The sequence below is a fragment of the Columba livia genome, chromosome 5 (genome assembly GCF_036013475.1).
Source record: "Columba livia isolate bColLiv1 breed racing homer chromosome 5, bColLiv1.pat.W.v2, whole genome shotgun sequence".
NCBI classification, from domain to species: domain Eukaryota; kingdom Metazoa; phylum Chordata; class Aves; order Columbiformes; family Columbidae; genus Columba; species Columba livia.
The window spans coordinates 57,405,573-57,425,486 of record NC_088606.1 but is presented as its reverse complement, the minus strand read 5'-3'; the positions used below and the strand labels follow the sequence as shown (position 1 = coordinate 57,425,486).

At 38.3% G+C, this 19,914-nt stretch overlaps 1 protein-coding gene across 5 annotated transcripts in view; it reads left to right on the top strand.

Moving 5' to 3' along the window:
- Window positions 1–19,914, top strand: part of DENND5A (DENN domain containing 5A) — a 68,262-nt gene that overhangs the window by 2,864 nt on the left and 45,484 nt on the right. For 3 of the 5 annotated variants that reach the window (XM_065066166.1, XM_065066162.1, XM_065066164.1), the window contains exons 2-4: window positions 16,448–16,519; window positions 17,109–17,218; window positions 17,944–18,604. In XM_065066166.1, the coding sequence (XP_064922238.1) occupies window positions 16,448–16,519; window positions 17,109–17,218; window positions 17,944–18,604 (843 nt within the window). The remainder of the gene's footprint in view (window positions 1–16,447; window positions 16,520–17,108; window positions 17,219–17,943; window positions 18,605–19,914) is intronic. The other 2 variants (XM_065066163.1, XM_065066165.1) reach the window with 1 other exon arrangement.

Below are 19,914 nucleotides of genomic sequence, written 5' to 3'. Positions count from 1 at the left end.
TATAACATATACACACATATATATGTTTGTTTTCTTTTAATATAGTAAGAAACACTGTATTTTTCTAGTTAGCATGGGTTAAGGATAGCATGTTCTCTATTGCCAGGGCTTTTTAATCTCCAGATTCAAGTGACCAGGTTATCAGGGCATCCTTTCTTATTTTCATAATTGTGTTCCCACTGCGTGACCTGTTAAAGCAGATAGAAAAAAAATTACTAGATGGTAGTAAAACAAACCAAACAAACAACAAGAAAGCCAACACTGGATGAAGCTTAGGCTTCATCCACTGTCAGTTGCTGAACTGGCTGGACGAGAGAGGAGCTGAGGCTCATTTCCACATTTCCTGGTGGTGTTAATGTACCAGAAGTGATGACAGAAATCTCTTAAGTACTCTGCAACAGTTCGTTACAGTTACATATCCTTCATACAGGAAATCACAGGACAGCTGAGGTTGGAAGGAACCTCTGGAGGCTGTCAGGTCCAACCTTCCTGCTGAAGTAGGGCCACCCAAGGGCAGTTACCTAGGAGAGTGTCCAGATGATTTCTGAATATCTCCAAGGGTGGAGACACCATAACCTCTCTGGGCAACCTGTGCCAGTGCTCAGCCACCCTCACAGTGTGGAAGTGTTTCCTGATGTTCAGATGGAACTCCTATGTTTCAGTTTGTGCCCATGACCTCTGGTCCTGTCACCGGGCATGACTGAAGAGAGTCTGGCTCTGTCCTCTTTGCACCTTCCCTTCAGGTGTTCATATACATTGATAAGACTCCCCGGAGCCTGCAGGCTAAACAGTCCCAGCTCTTTCAGCCTTTCCTCATATGAGAGATGCTCAAGTCCCTTAACTGTCTTTGTGGCCATTTGCTGGACTCTCTCTACTATGTCCATGTCTGTCTTGTACTAAGGGGTGCAGAAGTGAGCACAGTGCACCAGGAGTGGCCTCACCAGTGCTGAGCAGAGGGGAAGGATTGTCTCCCTCAACCCGCTGGCAATGTTCTGACTAGTGCAGCCCAAGATACCATTTGCCTTCTTTGGGGCAAGGACACACTGCTGGCTCACGGTCAACTTGATGTCCACCAGGGAATCATGAAATACATCCAACTACCAAAAATCTTCTGTGTGTAATCTAACTTATCATAACGCTGCAGCATTATGATAGGATTTCTTAATTTAGGCTGTATGACTGTGCCCTGGAAAGGTAATGAGAATGAAGTCATGCCTCATCTCATCTTCGAATGGGAGTCCCTTGTCTGTTGAGTTAGTTACATGTTGTCTGAATAATAGTGGAAATACTTGCATTATATGAAACTATTGGAGTTTTTATTCTACATTCTTTTTTACTAAAGATTTGGGTTTCTTTTCCTCCTCTGTGGTGTGTTAGTTTTTAACAGTGATTTGTCAATATAGTTTATTATGGAGTCGTAAAACAAAGGATGTACTTGCCATTGCATTATGTTTATGTGTAGTTGTAGTCTGGGAGTTGCCGTTACAAAGTATAGAACTCAGACCCAAATATCTGGGCACTATTTTCTAAACTAAGATTTTCTGTTGCACATGCCTTAGTAGTCTCGAATGTCATATCATAAAGATGATAATAGTTATTTCAGAAATAACAGTGTTACAAAGGAGAAATAGTGTAAAAAATAAAAAAGATAAAATGCTTATAATATTTGAAGAAAAGATTGATGATTTAATAATATAATTATTTAAAAAAAAATCTTACTCTGGAAGGCTCAGGTTGGTGACTAGTCTGTCACCTGTATTTCTTTCTGCCTTTCTTCCCAGTTTGAGCCTGGTCTTTTAAGATTTGGCCCAAAAATTAATTTGTTCAGTAGATGGACTTGTGTTTCTTTTGCCAAGATCCTTATCATGGCGCTTTGAGTTGTCTGTCTGCTCATGACCTTCATCCTTACAGGAGGATGAAAATGAGTGCTAGGTGAAGCCCGTGTGCCCAGGAAGTGTCCTTCTTGTAGACACTCTTCTTGGGCTTTTCCGAGTCCAGATTAGATCTCCTTTCGCTCTAGTATATGACGATGTGATACCATTTAAATCACTCTTTGTGTCTCAGACCTTTTTTTTTTTGTATTTTGTTTTTAATGGTGTTGAGGCAAGATCTGTGTGTGTATAGATTATGTAGCATAACAGGACTGATTATGAGTCAGGCATCTATATACTGGCACAGCAGCCACTTTATTAGCGCTGGTGTGTGAAATTCTAAAGGAAGATGATACCTGGTGTATAGTATTCACCTGGCTCCTCTCAAAATTAATCTGACAAACTGGTACTAGATAAAGTGTTTCTTCTCACTAGCAAAATAGAAAAGTTGTCTTGCCTCATCCCTCTGTCTGTAATTGAAGTGTCATTATATTTCTATTTTCTTGGCTTCAGATTTAAAATAACAGTTTATCTTCATATGTTTCGTGTTGGTAGGGTTTATTTTAACAGCCTTATGTATCAATATAAACTTTTAAAAAATATGGGTGTGATGAAATCATTGAAGGCATTTGTCACATATATAAACCAATAAATTGTTTTGTATTTTAGAATTAGCGTTGTAGTTTCCCGTGTGGTATAGTCCATGTAGCAATGCTGCTATCAGCACCTGTGCTAGTTCCCAGGTTCAACAGGCTTAAATAGTTGTAGGCTTTTATTTTGCCTCAAAGTTATTTGTAAGGGGTAGCTAAAGGGAAAGAGGAGGAAGAAGAATAGCAAGCTTAATTTAAATTAGCAGATACAATTTTTGGACTGGCATTTGGCCTGTTTTCTGTTTTCCTCTTTTGAGCATTTTAATCTTGAAATTAAGACATCGCATTTGGGGTTGGAGGCAGCTGTGATTCTTGCAGTGAAGCTTTTCTGCAATACTGTTTATTCCTTGTGTAAATAATGCCTGAATTTCTCGATCTTTGCTATGGTGGTAGTACCAATGCTTGCTGCAGAGGTGAATTTCCTTGGTGGGAGCCTTTCCTTGATTTTTTCCAAAGGCTGAAGTATTCTGTGGTTCTGGGGCTTTTTGTTTTTTTTGTCTTCCCCCCTGCTTCCTCTCTGTGTCCATAACAGGGATGTTATTGGTACAAGCTTCCCACAGTTCCCTAATGGTGTGCCTCTCCCCTCGGGGATTCATTCTGGGACTGAGAGGGAGGTTTTTCAGTTCCTTTGCTTCTCTGAGATTGTGAACCAAGGTGTTTACCCTGTGGGGGGCCTCTCCAGGAGCACCAGGGCGGTGACCACACACTGTTTTCACACTGTGGATGAGCAGCAGATAGCAACAACCTTTGGCAGGGCTTACACTGGCACATGTGAAGCATTTTAATCCAGATAATAGTTTATTCCACTCCTCCCTTCCCCCTCTATCTTCTCCCAAGACGCTGGAACTGTTTGCCATGTTTGAGTGCCAAAAAGATCTTTTGTTTCTTTGGGAACTGAGGCAGACGTGCTAGGGTAGCTGATCTGTAGAATAAAGAGTGGGAGAGCTGATGTAAGGGGGAAGCAGCTGTACTTTACTGAACTACATTTGAAGTCACAGTTTATTGGGTTATGTTTCCATAATGCCAGTTTTGTGATTATCCTATTTGTATTCTACCTAAAACTGAGCTGTGTGCTTTACAGAATCATGCCCTTGAAACGCCCCCCAAACTCTTTATTCTTTTACCTTTCAGTATTCAGTTACAAATTTGACTTATTTGGAAGGCTCTTAGGTAAGGTGTGGGGGAGCATAGAAGTTACATGTTCTTGGTTTGAGAATAGACTAAAGTTGCTAAAGCAGTGTCTAAAGAATTAAAGTTTACAAGTCTGACTTTTGAAGCCTTTTTTAAAGAGCCATAGGAATTTTACCTTATTAAAGCAAGGCATACGAAGATGGGTTGATTTGGCTTTTTGTTCCTTTGAGGTTTTTTGCACTGTGTTCTTTGCAGTTTCTTTTGCAAGAAAGAAACACATCTTAAGTGGATTGTATGGGAAGTTCTGCCCTATGCAAATAACAAAACAATTTTGTTTTTCCTCAATCTTCCAATGATTTATTTGTGTAGTAACTACAGGATCATACAAAACGCTACAACTGTTTTTATCTGCCTTTTGACTTAGTGATGTCCTACTTGAGTGTTCTTGGTAATGACTTTTCATACTTATCTTTTGAATTCCCTCTAACCTGCAGGGCTCATGTAGCAGAAATAATACGCATGAAGTGACAATGTCAGAAGCAATTACTTACTGATGTGTGTTGTGCAGTAATTATCCTCTCAGAGTTTCTTGACAACCCTTTCTGATTTGTGGTTTGCAGTCAAGTTTGCAGCCCTGGGAGGCTTAAAATATTATTGCACAGAGATATTATCAAGCGTTCCAGCACAAACTGATGAATGATGAAGAATTTACTTGGAGTGCTTCTGCTCAAGGCTTGTTTCTTGGTCTTTCCAGGAAAATGCTGCGTTGCTTATGGTTTGATGGGCAAAAGACCTTTAGTTTCAGACTTTCTTGTATAAGTGTAGAACATCGCCTTTTTGATGATGATGATTATTATTATTATTATTTTTACTGGTTGTATGATCAACCGCTGTTGGGTAAAATGTATACCTCTGTACTGAGTCATGTACATATCGATACTGAAGCATCTTGAGAAATAAACTTTATTGCATTTTGGAGATACCTGATCTGCAGACAGATAACATGGCAGTCTTAGAGCCTTTTCATTTTCAAATATAGCAACATTTCAGTATTTGAGTGATGAAAAAAGTTTGATTTTACAGAAACAGCTGTTCTTTCAGCATGACTTCAGGTGAGTTGGGAGAAGTGTTTTTGCGATTGCAGTTACTGCTGCTTGTGTCTACAGTTGCACTCAGTGTTGCAAAACTCTGTGCTCAGATCCTGAGATTGCTGCGATGCGCTGCTCTGTGCGTTGCTTCCGTCTTCTACAGACATACATTTTTATGAGCTACTCTGCTATTTGCATGTATTACTTGCTCCTCCTTAACTTGCTACTTTTATCAAGCTCCCTTACTAGCTGTTTTGCAATTTTGCTTCCCAAGCCCAGCACTGTCCTACTGAGCTGTCATCAGAATTGTATTGGGGAGGGCTAAGTCCCTTAAGTTAACAAGGTCAGTGCCAACTCTAACCAGCATGAGACTGTCATGTCCCTTTCTGGCTCTTTTATGTGTGTGGTCTGGGAGACTGAAATGTGAAATAAGTATTTCACAAGTTTTGCTGGTAAAATTTCTATTTATCAGTAGCTTGGTCATTTCTGAGAGTGAATCTGGCAGAGATTTAGGTTGTCGTGATCTCCCTTTCCCTGTCCTTAACTGTTGCCTCCTTCCTTGCGTGGGTACTAGCTGGTCCCATTGGATGTGGTTCAGTGCATCAGGTTCCGGGGAGCACCAGGCCTTGGTGTGAGGAAAGAGGCTGGTAACGTGCAGCCATTGATCAAATTGGCATAGGTGCCTTGAAGCACAGCTCCATTGGGGACCATATTAAAAATAGTTTTAGGCTAAAATCCACGTGAATGCTATGCAGAACACTGACCTGATCTCTGTGGGGTTTGTAATCCAGAGGGCACAAGTTAGTTACGCTCTGGAAGGTCACTTGAACGCTGCAAGGTCATTGCAGGCAATGAGCATTGAGTAGATGTCCTAGGGTTCACATCTCCCCTTTAACTGTGCTTGGGATCCATGAACTGACCTTCCCTACACAGAGGTCTACCCTTCTGTGTGTTAGCAGCCTTGAGGATGGCTGCTGTGTTAGAGGTGAGGCCTTAGAAATGTGGCCTAATCTTAGCTTGGAAAATGAAGGAATCTGGATGTATCCGGTGGTGAATTGACTGTTCTTTTGATAATTCATTCCACAAATAGTCCTGAGTCTATTATGTGTGGGTCACAAGGTGTGCCCTGGGAGATACTCGTGTGGTGGGGTGTAGGTGTGTGCATATTTGTTTTTTTTTCATTTGGGTGTCGTCTTTTCCCCAGCTTTTTCATATAAGGTCTTTTACAGTTTAAACTATATATAACAATATTTTGTTTTCCTCAAGTTTGACCAGGAAAGGGATTTAACTCATAATCTTGGTTCTGCGGAGCCATGAGCCATCATCTTTGTATATGACTTTGAACAAAGGGGTGATACACAGTTGTAAGTGGTGAACTTGGTCTTGTGACTTGTGTTTTCAGGACTGAATAAAAAAGTACTAGAGTTAGCCTTCTTGTTCTAATCAGATTTTCATATTGAAAACTTTTTTTTTAACCAAATATGAACCATGCCTCCTGAAGAGGAAAGGTAAGCTTGATATGGTACATGTAAATGAAACAAAGTTTGAGAATAGTGGTTGGTGAGATAAGGAGGGATATAGTCAGAGCTAAGATAAACTTCAGAGTTTGTCATATCTGTTGACCAAACTGTCAGCTCATCTGATTAGTTTTCTAGTTTTGAAAAAGAGAATAAAAACCTATCAAGCTCCTTGATGACTTTCACACAGGGTGTTTTTGGGGGGGTGGGCAGTACTTATTAACACGCATTACTGCAAACCACTGTTTTCAAAGGTCGGGTAACAAAGTGAAACATACTGCACAGTACTCATATGCTGAGATGGACAGGTGCTTCAGTAACATTTGGTCCTTATGCTGATGTTTCCATCAGTCCTCAGAGCTGGAAGGCGATGGGAGTGCAAAAATAGGGACATTTAGCTGGATGAGACATGTCACTGTAAAAGGAGATCCATGGTGGCTCAGGAGGGTGGCCCGAGGTTGTCTGTGCTTCTGTCTGCTCAGGCTTTCCTGAAGCTGTCTCACTGGGTCTGCCAATCTCAGATGGGCTCCAGGAAGACAGCTGATTTCTATATTAAATAGACTTAAAATATGGTTGTCTTCACTTCTGTTTTCGTATTTCTAGTATATGTAAAAGAATTGTGATCTATTCTGACATTAAGCCACCCTTTTCCTTTCTTAGTGTCTTCTGTTGCATGTATTTCAGATCTATTGTGTAATGGAAATATTGCCCCCCCCTAAATTACTGCCATTGTAATTTTGAGTGCTGCTTCTGGTGTTTAGTTGGAAACAGACCTAAATATTTGTGGTGGGGTTTTTGTTTGTTTGTTTGTTTTGTTGGTGTGGGTTGATGTTGTTGGTTTTTTTTTCCCCTGTGGTGAAAGCAGAAAAGTACTTTAGTAAAACAATTCTGTTTTTTAGGATCATTTCCTTGAAAATTTGTGGCAGGTAGTCTTGGTTGAAATACATTGTGTCCATCTGCCTTCCTGTGTTACATGAAAAGTGGTAAAAAAAAAAAAGGTTTAGGATGATTTTAAAGATGCAAACTGGGGACATTTTGGGAGGTTTTCTTGTTTGTTTTTTGAAAAGCTGTCTTAGATTCTTAATGGTTTCTTCTTCCACTTCCCTGCCCCACCTCTTCCCGCCTCCCTTGAAATGGTACCAGAAGAATGAAAACAAAAGCTTTTGGTTTCCTGACTTTACAATCACAGAATGCAGATGTCCTCAGCTGTTTTTCTGTGGTGCTTTAAATTCATTGTTGCAGCATTTGAAACTATTCCAGAGAGTGTGTGGCAGTGTTTTCTGTAATCAGCTAGACGAATGCTGACACTTAAATGATGAGTGGAAATCTAGTAATGCCTAAATTTTAATTTGCCATAAAAGGCTTGGAAGAAGTTGTTATTGAAGCAATGGATGATCAAGAGATTATTAGTTTACACTAAATGTCCAGTTAGTGAAATAAACTCTTGTTTTTGTTGTTTTTTTTTTTTTTTCTGTTCACAATGAGGTTCTTCATATTACAATTCTTGAATTCTGGAAAACAAAAGAAAACAGGAAGAAAACAGGATCTTTTACAGTCGACAGATTAGGGTTAACTTGTCTCTTTGTCCTTTTCACCTTTTTAGTGACCGCAGTAGCAAGAACTGTATTGTCTGTGGAACATTCAAATGTATGTTCTATGGTGAAAGGAAGGTGTTCTCATGGGATTGGGATAAGGGATTGTTACAAGCAAGTTCAGATTCTCTAGATGACAAACAAGCCAAATAAAAATTAGCTCCTTTCATCACTCCGATTATTTTCTTCCTCTACATAAAGTCCTTGGACTGTTAGAGATGAAGGATGTCACCCCACCCAACACCCTGTTCAGCTGCACTTAAGATAGACACCTGAGTAGACGGCAGTGTATCCATAACATGTATTTGCACCTTTGTTTTAGAAAGGCAGACATTGGACTTCCTTTGCCTTTGAGCTCTTTTGTCAGGGAAAGTGGAACAGAAACTCGCATAGAGAAGTTTTTAGAGAAAGACCCAGATGTGAAAATCATAGGTTGTAGATGTGTTGCAAATCCAGTGGAATGACAGCTTCTAGAAATAGCGGATGAAACCCCTGATTCCAGTTGGTTTAACGGCAATGTTGTAGTAAAATAAAAGTGATCGTGGAGGTTTTCTCATATGGATAGCTTGATCCACTTAAAAAACTGTTAAATTAATCATTCCAGTAACAAATTATCTGATCTAACCACCACTTCAGCTTGCACTGCGCCAGGTGGCCTTGCCAACAGGGCGAAGAAGGGTTAGAAGTGCAGGAGAGAGGGATTATTGTATTTCAGAATAAAAGGGAAGAATTCTCGTTTGTGTATACTCGAGGAAGAGGTTTGTTGGGGAAGAGAGTCCCCTCTAATGAGAAATACGTGCAGTTCTGCTTAAGGAGGAGGAACCGGAAGGAAGGAAACAAGTCGTAATCTGAAGGCATTTGTCCATTGATGGAGTGGCTGCTTGCTTACAGATTTGGCAGCTGCAGCTTTTCTTGAATCATGGTTTTTATTCCAAGAATTCTTGTTTAATGAATTTCTTTCCTGTCTGCCAAACTTCACATATTTCTTTTCTAATTGTAGATTCCGCCCCCCCACGCCCAGTGACATATGGTTTAATATTTGTTAAAGCAGGAATCAGAGAAACTTACTCTTTTGTTTTTAAAATAAAGTTTGGCTAATTATTAGTATATTAATAGCTTTCTAGGTATGTATTAAAAGGACTTTTCTGTAATATTAGAAAATGGAGTTCTGAAAAATCAGAATGATATTACTCTCCAAAAGGCTAGGTCTGGGGATATTGCTTTTTGTTTCTTGTCTATTTTTTAAGGACTAGAATGAATCAACAGGTTGCCATCTCACTTCACATCAAGTATGGTACAGGCCATATAATTTAATTACTTGTTTGATTATCCCGGTTTGGCTCTTAAGACTTGGAAATAGGCTATTTGACTGTTTCCATTGACAAGTAGAAATATGGCAAGTCTTATTTTTAACAGAACTCTTTTGCCTTTAATTTTAAGATATTGATTCTTGTCTAGACTGTCTTTCCATGCTTGCATGCATCTTAAGCACCTGTCTTTGCTTTACTATGTAACCAAGTAAACTGTTGATCATCTGCTAGTTTTACTAATTAAGTCCTTAAATCTCAGTGTGCACACCACCTCTTCCCCACAGTACGCCCTCCACCCAAATTGCTCTCATTTGCTTCATACTTTCATTCTTTCTACATATGGATTCCAGAAGTATGCACGTGATCTGCTTTGCCAGCCAACTATTTTCATTTAGACTTGGGCCATGAATTTTAGCACTGGAATAATTTTATGTTTGGTAAACGTCAATATTTACCTTAGTACCTATAGCTTTATTGTGTGTACTGAGAAGGATTGCTGGCTGAACTGGGAATCCGGCTGCTATTTATGACATCAGCTGATGGTTTTGAATTAACTTAATTCTAAATGTGTTGTGGACTGCTGTAATTATTTTATCTTTGGAAACAATTCAGACTTGTTTTCTTATGTGTTAGGCCCTTTGACAGGCACGTTATTGCAGTTACTCTGTTTTCACCCAGAATCCAAGAACGAGAGAGGTTGTTTTTACAATGTCTTGCAGTGTCCATTTTCACCTGAGTATGGCTTTGTGCTTTATTATATATTTAATTGAAAGCAGGATAGAACTAGGCTGTTCCCTCTATAGTGTTTATAATTCATGCACTGTTCACATCCCCTTGTTGACTGACTTCTGACTTGCAACCCACACTTGGGAAAACCTCTGCTCTTTGGCTCTCACGGTCAGCTCAGGCTCAGGCTCCCAGGACTCCCACCATTGCAAGATTCTTTGAACTGTGATGTAGAAAGTGCGGAGGTAAAGGGTACGGCTGTAGCGTTCTATAGTGTCTTCTGAATCCTAAGTTCAGTTTCTCCAGCGTGCTGCGTAATACAGGAAAGCTGCCCTGAGTGTATAGCTCATAGTTTCTGTTGCTGGTACAGACTCTCATTGTTCTAATTCATTTGTTTAATTACAGCAATATGTCTCATGTTGAAGCTGTTTTATATTTACTTCATTAAGACATTAATTTTAGTGGCAGCAGGAATTGCATATACAGCCTCTGTATATTAAAAGGTTCCCATAAGAATGTAAAATATAATGTTTGGATTGCATGTTATCTAATATTTTTTTATTTGAAGGTATAGTGTATACAATAAATGTACACAAAGACCAAATGAATTGAGTTAATAACAGGCTGTACAACAAGAATTTAAAGAAAGAAGCCACTTGTCAGAGTGAAAGCAAGAAACAACTTAATCAGAATCAGTAGAGCTTTCTGGATGTCTTTGTTGTGTAATTATTTTGAGCAGATCAGTGCACTCAATGAACAAACAAAAATGGAAGTATTAATGATTCTTCAAAATCAGTGTCATGCAACTGTTTAGTTTTCTTATCGGACGCTTTTTCTGGTAACTAGGATAGCTGCTTCTGGCTTGCTGAAACAGCTGCTTAAAAACTTCTGTTCTGTCTGATATGCAGGGAGAAGTTCCTGTAGAGTTCTTAGTCTTGCATGATTTTTAGAATTGCAGCACTCTAGTCACTTTATACAAACTAAAACCAAAGATCGGATTGACAGCGTATACTAAATGCTGTGATTCAGTTTTGAAAAGTTCTGTCTGCAAAGTATCCCTAGCATTTTTTAAAATCAAATTATCCTTTTATAATTAAGGACAACTTAAGACACACACTACTGTTGTGGACTAGATAGAACTTTATTACATGAGTAGAAGCTTTTTGTGGCAGGGTGTGGGTTACAAAGAATGATTGATGTATTGAAGAGAAAAAAATCTAGGGTTATAAGCATACTGACAAGGAAACAAACTACTCAGCAGGGAAAATTGAATTGTTACTGTCATGTTAAAGTTTTATTGGGAATTTGCATTAGAAATTTGCAGTCAGTCCATCTGGTTGTGTGTTGCTTCTGTTGCTATGAGCTACCTGAGAGGACATGTATGATTGGCAGGCATAGCTTGAATTTACTATATATGTGTCAAGAGGTTTCAGTTCAGGTCTAGCTTATTTCGTGAATACATATGAAGGTTTGACAGGAAATATGTTACTACTTAGCATGGTTAGATGCTGCTAATAATAGTGATAGCAACGATAAATTGCACTACCCTGTGGTTCAGCTTGTAAACACAACTTTGCAAATGCCATAGTCAAAAAAGGGAAGGCAATGGAGTGAAGGTGTGTGTCTGTGTAGGTAGGGTATTAAGTCTGATTTTCCAGCCCTTTAAAAAAGTCTCATCTTCCTCTTTTGTTGAGATTTCAAATTTTCATCTTTTTCACAGTAAATCCACTCTTCAGTTGAAACTTCTAGTTCTTTATATATTAGAGAGGAGATCATAAGTAATTGAAACTGCAAGTTGTCCAATCTAGCCGTTTTTCTTATTACTGTTTTGGAAAGACTTTTTTTTTCCTTTTCCTGAAGAGGAATACAGAAGGCAGTGAATCAGATTTTTCTCTGGGTAAATCAGGAAAGAGCTAAAATTAGACCTCCAGTATTCATTTTTTAAATTCCCCTTCAAAGCCGAGGAAAGCCTGGTAGATAGTGTTTTGCAGGTTACCGAATTGAGGAATGCTTTAGTTCATTCTAGTATCTGTATTTATATCATATCTAGTATCTAGTATTTTTTCTCTCTGTGTAATCTTATAGAAAAGTGGTACCCCTTGGTATGGATAGTTTCATGCAGATACTTCCAAAGGAATGCTGCCCTGCACAGGTTGGAAACTCCATGTAGTATCTCTGAGTTGGTAAATCCTAATTCTCACAGACACAGCTGTCTTCAGCTCACAGGTTGAGCAGCAAGAAAAGTAATACAGGTGAGAGCAGGGAGGAGCACAAAAATGAGAGCCAGGGAGGTTGCCAGCGTGCACTACAAATCCACATTGAGATATGGCTTATGTTCAGTATTGGGTGACTCGGTAAGGTATCACTCAATAAAACGCGGTGTAGTTGTTAGTTCAAATGTCAGATACTTGGAGTATATGTGTTAGCTGTTCTAATGTGCTTGTAATTAGGAAGCCCAAATTAGAGACATGTAGGCCAGTGTAATTTAAGGTGGTATCAATAATGTTAGAACTGGAAGTCTGTCAGGCCTTATGATTCCATATACTGCAAATTGTATTAGGTGGCTGGCAGAGGAATGATGTGAGCTCCAACACAGCTGCGAAAAGGGGCTGGTTTGAATTATGTTCCAACTAAACATAATGTGTTTTAACTCCTTGGTCATCTTGAGCAGGTTTGTTGTTTCCGTTATATATGCAATACAGTCCACCTGGTTCAGTTTACTGAAGAGATAGATGTGGGAGGGAGGGATTGGAGGATCACCTGCATCTCCTGTGAGATTTAATCTAGTCAGTATGGAGCGTACCCCACTCCAGTCTGAGACTGGTGTGAGCTGGGCTCTGTCTCATGCAGGAGGAGCTGGGTTAGGCTGCGGGTCTTGATGGCTTCAGGAGCTTCAGTTACCCCTGTAGGTTATTGAAAGTCTGCTGTAGTCCCATGCACCAGTTTAGGACCTCTCTGTCTGTGGTTTACTCTTTGCTTTCCTTCTGTTTTGGAGGATTCCTAATTAAACTGTGGACATGGGTTAAACTGGATTAGTGAAACATTAATCTTTGTTAACCCCTTCTTCATTAGCTATATTTAATCCAACTCATTTCACTTTTGGGTGTGGTATCACAGGCAGTGTTTTCCAGTGACAAAGAAATTCTGAGATTCTCTGCTTCACTGCCATTCCTTTGCTGGTGGAAGCACCAGGTCTCATTGTAAACTGGTGTTTGGATTTGTACAGTGCCTAGTGAAATTATGTTTCATTATGCTTTTATTATATTATTTACATTACAAACTGCAGTGGGATTCTTATTATTTTGAAGGTTTGATATTGAGAAGCATGTTGGTCTGAAACATCATGAGGTATTCCTGTTGTTTTTTGTTTTTGTTTTCTGCTGGAATTTTGTATGTTTATGCATTTTATATGTTGTATGACCATTGCTGACAAATAATCTTACAGTTGTAGCTATTTAGTTACTGTTTCTGCTTTAAACCCAAATCAATAGAAAGCTGGTAGTCTGTGGGGTGGTTTGTATCTTCACTTTTATAGAGCTTTTCCTATGCTGTGATGAAGAGTGATAATGTGAGAATCAATGAACGTGTTTGAAAGGCCTCCTTAGTTTTCAGCAGGAAATACTGTGTTCCATTACAAAACAAACCAAACCTTTACATGGAACTTGCACAAAAGAAAAAAAGTATTTACAGAGAAATCATGTTAAAAGACTTCTTTATTGTATTGATCAATAAGGAAAGTACTTTCTAGCCATCACTTCTGCTAGAGGAGAGGAGCCTTATGAAAAGCACAATCTGATGATAACAGTTCTTTGATAGTCATTAACTGTGAGAAGCTGTACTCACTCTGAAACTGATGTGATACATCATATTTTTATCAGTTTATCTTCTCTTACGTCTTCAGTTTCTCAGTTCTACAGTAAAACTTCATCCATTTTTGCTGATGGATGCGTCTCCTGCTTTTGTTCAACCTGCTGTTCTCTTCAGTGTTTTTATTAGAACCACTTCAATAAGTACCAAATTAATCAGGTGTCCAATTGGCACAGAGACAGATCTTGAAACCATGAGTTATTTTTGCCTACTTGCTGGTGCTCTTTAGTCATAATGGCAAGAAAAGAGAGTGACCAGTGTCCTGGAGTTGTACAAATCACTTTCTGTTCCTGGGTTGAACTTTCCAGATGTTGTTGGTGAGCTCTCGCTTGAGATTCCCTGCCCTGTGTGTATCTTTGGAAGCAGCATTGCCCAATCTGAGGTCCAGTGGTTTGCTGTATTAGAAGCCTGAGGGTTCTTAAAAAAAGATAGCAAAAGGCGGAAGACTGTGCTGCTGTCAGAAAGAAAATGAGCATCACACTTGTGCAAGTCAACACGAGAAATAAGCAATTGGAGCTGGGTGGCTCTAGAAAAGAAGCGTAATATGGAGGCACTTTGGCAAGAGCAACGTATGCGCAACAGCTGAGTTGTTTGAATTACAGGAAGGCATGTAAGTGTTGCCTTATGGTCCTGTCTGGATCAGGACTCGGTGGGTTTCCGAAGTCAATTTCAGTACTTTCATTAAAATATAGACTGACTTCAGCTCTAAAAACTTTCAAGTGTTTGTTGGACAACTGTCTCTTTGGAGGAGATGGGGCAAGGCTTCTTAAAATATATAAGCATCCATTTGGTGTGTTATGTGGTGTTCTGTGGTGTGGTGGTGTTGGTTTTGCTTGTTTGTTTTTTTTAATCAGAAGGGCAGAGCAGCATAATGTATTCTGCAATATAAATCATCTTACTGAAAAGGTCTTTGATTCAGAAATGTCTTTATGTTTGTCAAACTATACATGACCTTGGACATAGGTGACCCCAGTGATGGTGGTGTGCAGTGTCCAAGTTCACGAGAAAATTTAGCTTTCAGGTATTTTCTCACTTGTATGTATGTGGAAGCAAAAATAACAGGAACAAACCAGCTTAGTAAATGTCTGAGGTTTTTCCTCAATTATCTAAAAGTTGACATTACATTATCTGCACAGATGCAAATATAGAAAATAGTAGGTGTGTTAAATCTCCTGACTTATTTTTAAAACCTCTTTTACAGAGGACTCTCTTGAGTGTATATTTGTGTCAGTAGCTGGAGATGTGGCATTATGTCCATTTTTCTTTCTCTTTTTGGGAGATTGGAAGTTTTTTCAAATGCTTATTTTAATCTTTTAAGATTGTTTTCAGCTCTTGCAGAAGTGCCTTGTTTATGTTTTATGTCACTGACACTGCTTTTTCCCCAATAAGGTTGTAGTTCTTTCTTTTTTTTTTTTTTTCCTATCCCTCTCTTTATATGTATTTCAGATTTTCCCAAATATTATTTTTTTAATGAAAAATTATATTATTGAACAAAGTAATAATGTAGCTGAGTGCTTTTGTATGAAAATCAGTGCTAAAACCCAGAGGATTAGCAAACTAGATGTGACTATTTTAGGGATTGTGAGACCTGTCCTAGGTCCTGATTCAGGATTAGTTCCCTGTTTGAGGTAATATTTAAGACTTAGTTTAAATAAAATCCAGAGTTACAACTTCTCAGCTGTCAGGGGACTTCTTAAGCATTTCATGGAAATGAAGTTTTGTTTGGTATAATGTGTTTCTTAGTTTCTTTATAGGCTTTGCTATAACTCTCTGTGTATGGCTACTTTGTGGAGGTTAAATGTACAAAATAAAGATCTTAATCTGGCTTAGTAATTAAACTTTAAATATTACTGTAAAAGTACAGAACAAACCCAACAAATTCTGAAACTGATTTGGATTGCCGTGTAATTGCTGCATGTAAGAAAACAAATGAGGAGTTGAAGTGTGTTTTCTCTTTTGCAGGTGTTGCTGAAATAGTTTGATTTATTTAAAGCATATGATTTCACGCAATTGTGTCTGATTGTTAGTGCAGCTGTCAACAGCTGCATGCTCATTTAGCTAATTGCATTCCAGTAATATAGCTGAGCTTATTTTAGGATACTCAGTTGTGCCCATTTGTGGTTGTTTTGTTTTGTTTTTTAAAGCAACTACACATATTCAGAAGATTTACTGCAGGAAGTTCTCTGCTATCAACATGAACAGTCATTGCTCTAGAGGAAATTTGAGAGCCTACGAACAAGACTATATCAGCCAGTGTACTGTGTGGATAGCATCTGTGAAAAGCTGGATCATACCACTTAAACTCATGTAGTTCTAAAGCCCTTGAAATGGTCTTTGGCATTGGGGTTAGCTTCATCATGTGCTCTTTGGGAGTATTTTATAGTTCAATGTGTAAAACTTTAATGTAACAAGCAGCTAATTCCTGTTGCTGCATCAGCATTCTGGTTGTGTACACAGGAGCTATGAGCTATATTCTGTTACATACTGATCATCTCCTTCAAGAAATATGTACCTGAAATGAGGAATTTGTATAAAGTTGTATATGTGTAAAAAGCATATTAGGAGAGTAGACTATCTCTTACGCATGCTAATTCTATATAGAATACTTGCATATTTTGTAGTGGTATGTGTTAGCAACATAATCAGTCGACAGTATGAAATTTATAATGCAGTGTTGTTTTTATTTGTTATATAGCTTTATGCCAGTATATACAGGCCTCTAAAACCCGAGATGGTGCCAGCCGTTTCATTTCCAGTGCAACAGAAGGTAAAGGAAAAAGTGGGGATAAAAAAAGCACATTTTTGTTCATCTGATAGCCTGTCTTCATGAGCATTCATGTGGTTCTTGATCTTTTAACCTTCTAGACTCTCTCTTCACAGCTAACTTCTTGTAGATGGTGGATACCCTTTTTTTCTAAGTCTTGAAGAAGAAATTAGTGATGCCATTTGTATGGCTGTCTTAAAATTACATCATCTTTGCACCTTGTCTATTTGTGCTTTTCTTCAGTAACAAAATTCCACTGAAACTGAAGCTTTAGCTCTGCTTTAACAAGAATCTGAAATACCTGAAGAGCAGCTTAGAGAATTGCTCTCATGACCACAATCACAAGATAGTCGCGCTTAAGGAAAAGCACGGATACTTAATGACGTAGAAACATTACAATGCTAATTCTTGCTAATATCTACGGTCTGATGATATGCTGACTAACTGTCTTGCATTTTCTGTTTCTCTTAAAGGGAGTGTGTGCTTAATTCACTTATCCTCGCGTCTGCCTGCTGATGTCCTGCTTTTTGTTCTTGTTTGAGCTTAAGAAGAGAATGAAACATTTATTTCTGTATTTTTCTTTCACCTGCAGGGGAAAATTTTGAACAGACTCCCTTAAGACGCACATTTAAATCCAAAGTTCTTGCTCGCTATCCTGAGAATGTTGAATGGAACCCTTTTGACCAGGATGCAGTGGGAATGGTCAGTATCATTTAATGGCTTTTGTTTTTAAGGCAGAAACTACCTTAACAATTGAAGGCATTCATCTGTGTTTTCCTTGGCAGGAAAGTGTGATGTCTGTTGTAGACTGGAAATAATAATGAATTTCTCTAAATTGTGCAGGCCCAAAAGGCCTTTTTATTTAATTGGCATTATTTTTAAAGGAAATTTTAATTGGGATTTTTTTTTAAGGAAATTAAGTTAAAACATGTAAGTGGTAAGTCCCTAGGAGAGTTTGTTTTGTTCTTTTACAACTTTTTTGTTATGTTCTAAATAATTGATAGAGAAATAAATTAGTTTGCAATTAATTAATGTTTTGTGCATGATTTTTCTGTTTAACAGAATGAGGTATGGTTTCTCAGTTTAGATAAAATATTGTACTTTTCTCTGTCAGATTTCTGGTCTTAGTGACCAAAATACTTTCCTTTTTCTGAGTTTGAATTCTTTTATTTCATACCCATTGAGGTTGGTAACAAAATGGTTGAGTTTCAAGTAAAACCTACATGTAGCCTTTTTAATATGTTCCTTTAGTTTTTTCCGATTTAGATGCATATTACTGTATTGTACAGAGGTGTAACACTTTATAGAATTTAAAGTGAATGGCAGTCTCCGAACTCTAAATCCTATTTTCACCAATGCATCTGGGGGTAGGGAGAGAGAAGAGTGTCTTTTAATTGATGTTATTTCCCCTCCCCGCTTTCTTATAGCTGTGTATGCCTAAAGGGCTTGCTTTCAAGACACAAGCAGATTCCAGAGAACCTCAGTTCCACTCTTTTATTATTACTCGTGAAGATGGCTCACGGACATTTGGATTTTCTCTCACGTTTTTTGAGGAGGTTACTAGCAAACAGATCTGCAGTGCAATGCAGACATTGTATCACATGCACAATGCTGAGTATGACATTCTTCATACTCCCCCCACGAATGACAAAGGTAGCTGCAGCACCACCGGAGACTGCAATGGCACTTCTGTTTCAAAGCTACAGCGTTTTAACTCCTATGACATCAGCAGAGACACACTCTACGTCTCAAAGTGCATTTGTCTGATTACTCCAATGTCTTTCATGAAAGCTTGTAAGAAAGTGCTAGAGCAACTTCACCAAGCAGTGACTTCACCTCAGCCGCCACCTCTCCCTTTAGAAAGCTACATCTACAATATTCTCTATGAGGTTCCTCTTCCTCCAGCAGGAAGGTCATTAAAATTTTCAGGTGTTTATGGACCAATTATCTGCCAGAGGCCAAGCACCAGCGAACTACCATTATTTGATTTTCCAGTTAAAGAAGTCTTTGAATTGCTTGGAGTAGAAAATGTGGTTCAACTCTTCACCTGTGCCCTCTTGGAATTTCAGATACTGCTTTATTCACAGCGTGAGTACTTGTTTTTTGTTTTCTTGTAGTTGTACCGGCACAAGGTCTTTTTGTTTCTTGAATTTTTAAAAAACACACAAAAAACAGAATAGCTGCATTAAAGTGATGACAGCATGCTAATGCAGTTAGGCTGATCTATATGCAGGTTTTAATGTAGAGAAAAGAACTGGAGTTGCAGAGAGAGAGCATGGTATTGGCTCCTGGTTTTAGACACCTAAGCTTATAATTTTGCAATTTCACATGATCTCCTGTATTCATGGACTGACTGTCCTCTTCATTGTTGTCTGGGAATGTTGTGCTGTTGACTAGAATGCTATGCCTTCTCCCATGTTCCTCTCCAGCTGCCCAGCTGGATTCCCTCCTATTTATGCTGACCTATCCACGAGTTTTGAGAAGACATTAATTATATATGGTTCTGAAGAATTAACGATGAAAATACAATTTTCTCTTGGAGTACCCAAAGTGACATTTCAGTTGATATTTTGAAATAAAATTACCCGGAAAAAAAAAAAAAAGTTTTGACTGAATTTAAATTCCAAATCTCTGTTAAGACCTTAAATCAGTTATTGCTGAAGTCACATAGATAAAACCTGCTTTGGAGAGGATAGACAGCAGCTAAACTGAAATAGCATCTGTTTATCAATAAGTAATGTGTCAGTGGTATCCATTTTCTGTGTTGAAATTTGAGAATTCTGGGCTTTTTACTCTGCATACTGTTGCTTTAACACAGAGTATGTGGAGTTATGCCAAAAGCTATTTTTTCTACTGTTTTTTTTTTTTGTCCCAAGCTGGCTAATGTTAGTCCAGACTCACCCATCCATAATGGTGTGGTTTCAAGTGGTCAGACTGCAATTTGAACACTGTTTTATAGTAATGGTAAAGAAGCCTGGAATACCCCAAGACAAATCCAGGGATAGTCTGTAGTGTTACTGAAATCTGGTTTTGATGTTTTCTTACGTTGAGCTGTCACTGAAATACATAGTATAAAAATGGTAACTATTTATAAAACATAATCTGCAGTTATTAGGAACATTCTTTTATTAGCATGAAATACAGATGTTTGTGTGTTGACATGTGTGCATAGACTAAAGCCAAAGGTGGATTTTGTGTGTATAGTCAAAATGATTTAAAGTGTAAAATGGCAGCAGGGTGATAGTCACAGTTCTTGCATTGCATTATATAAACACTGTTAACTATGAGAGAGAGACTGTTCAGTAATTCAAATACAGTAAAAAAAAACCTTATTGTGCTTGATAATCTCTTGGATTTAAAAAATAAATTACTTCGCTTATTGTTAGTAGAAAAATCTT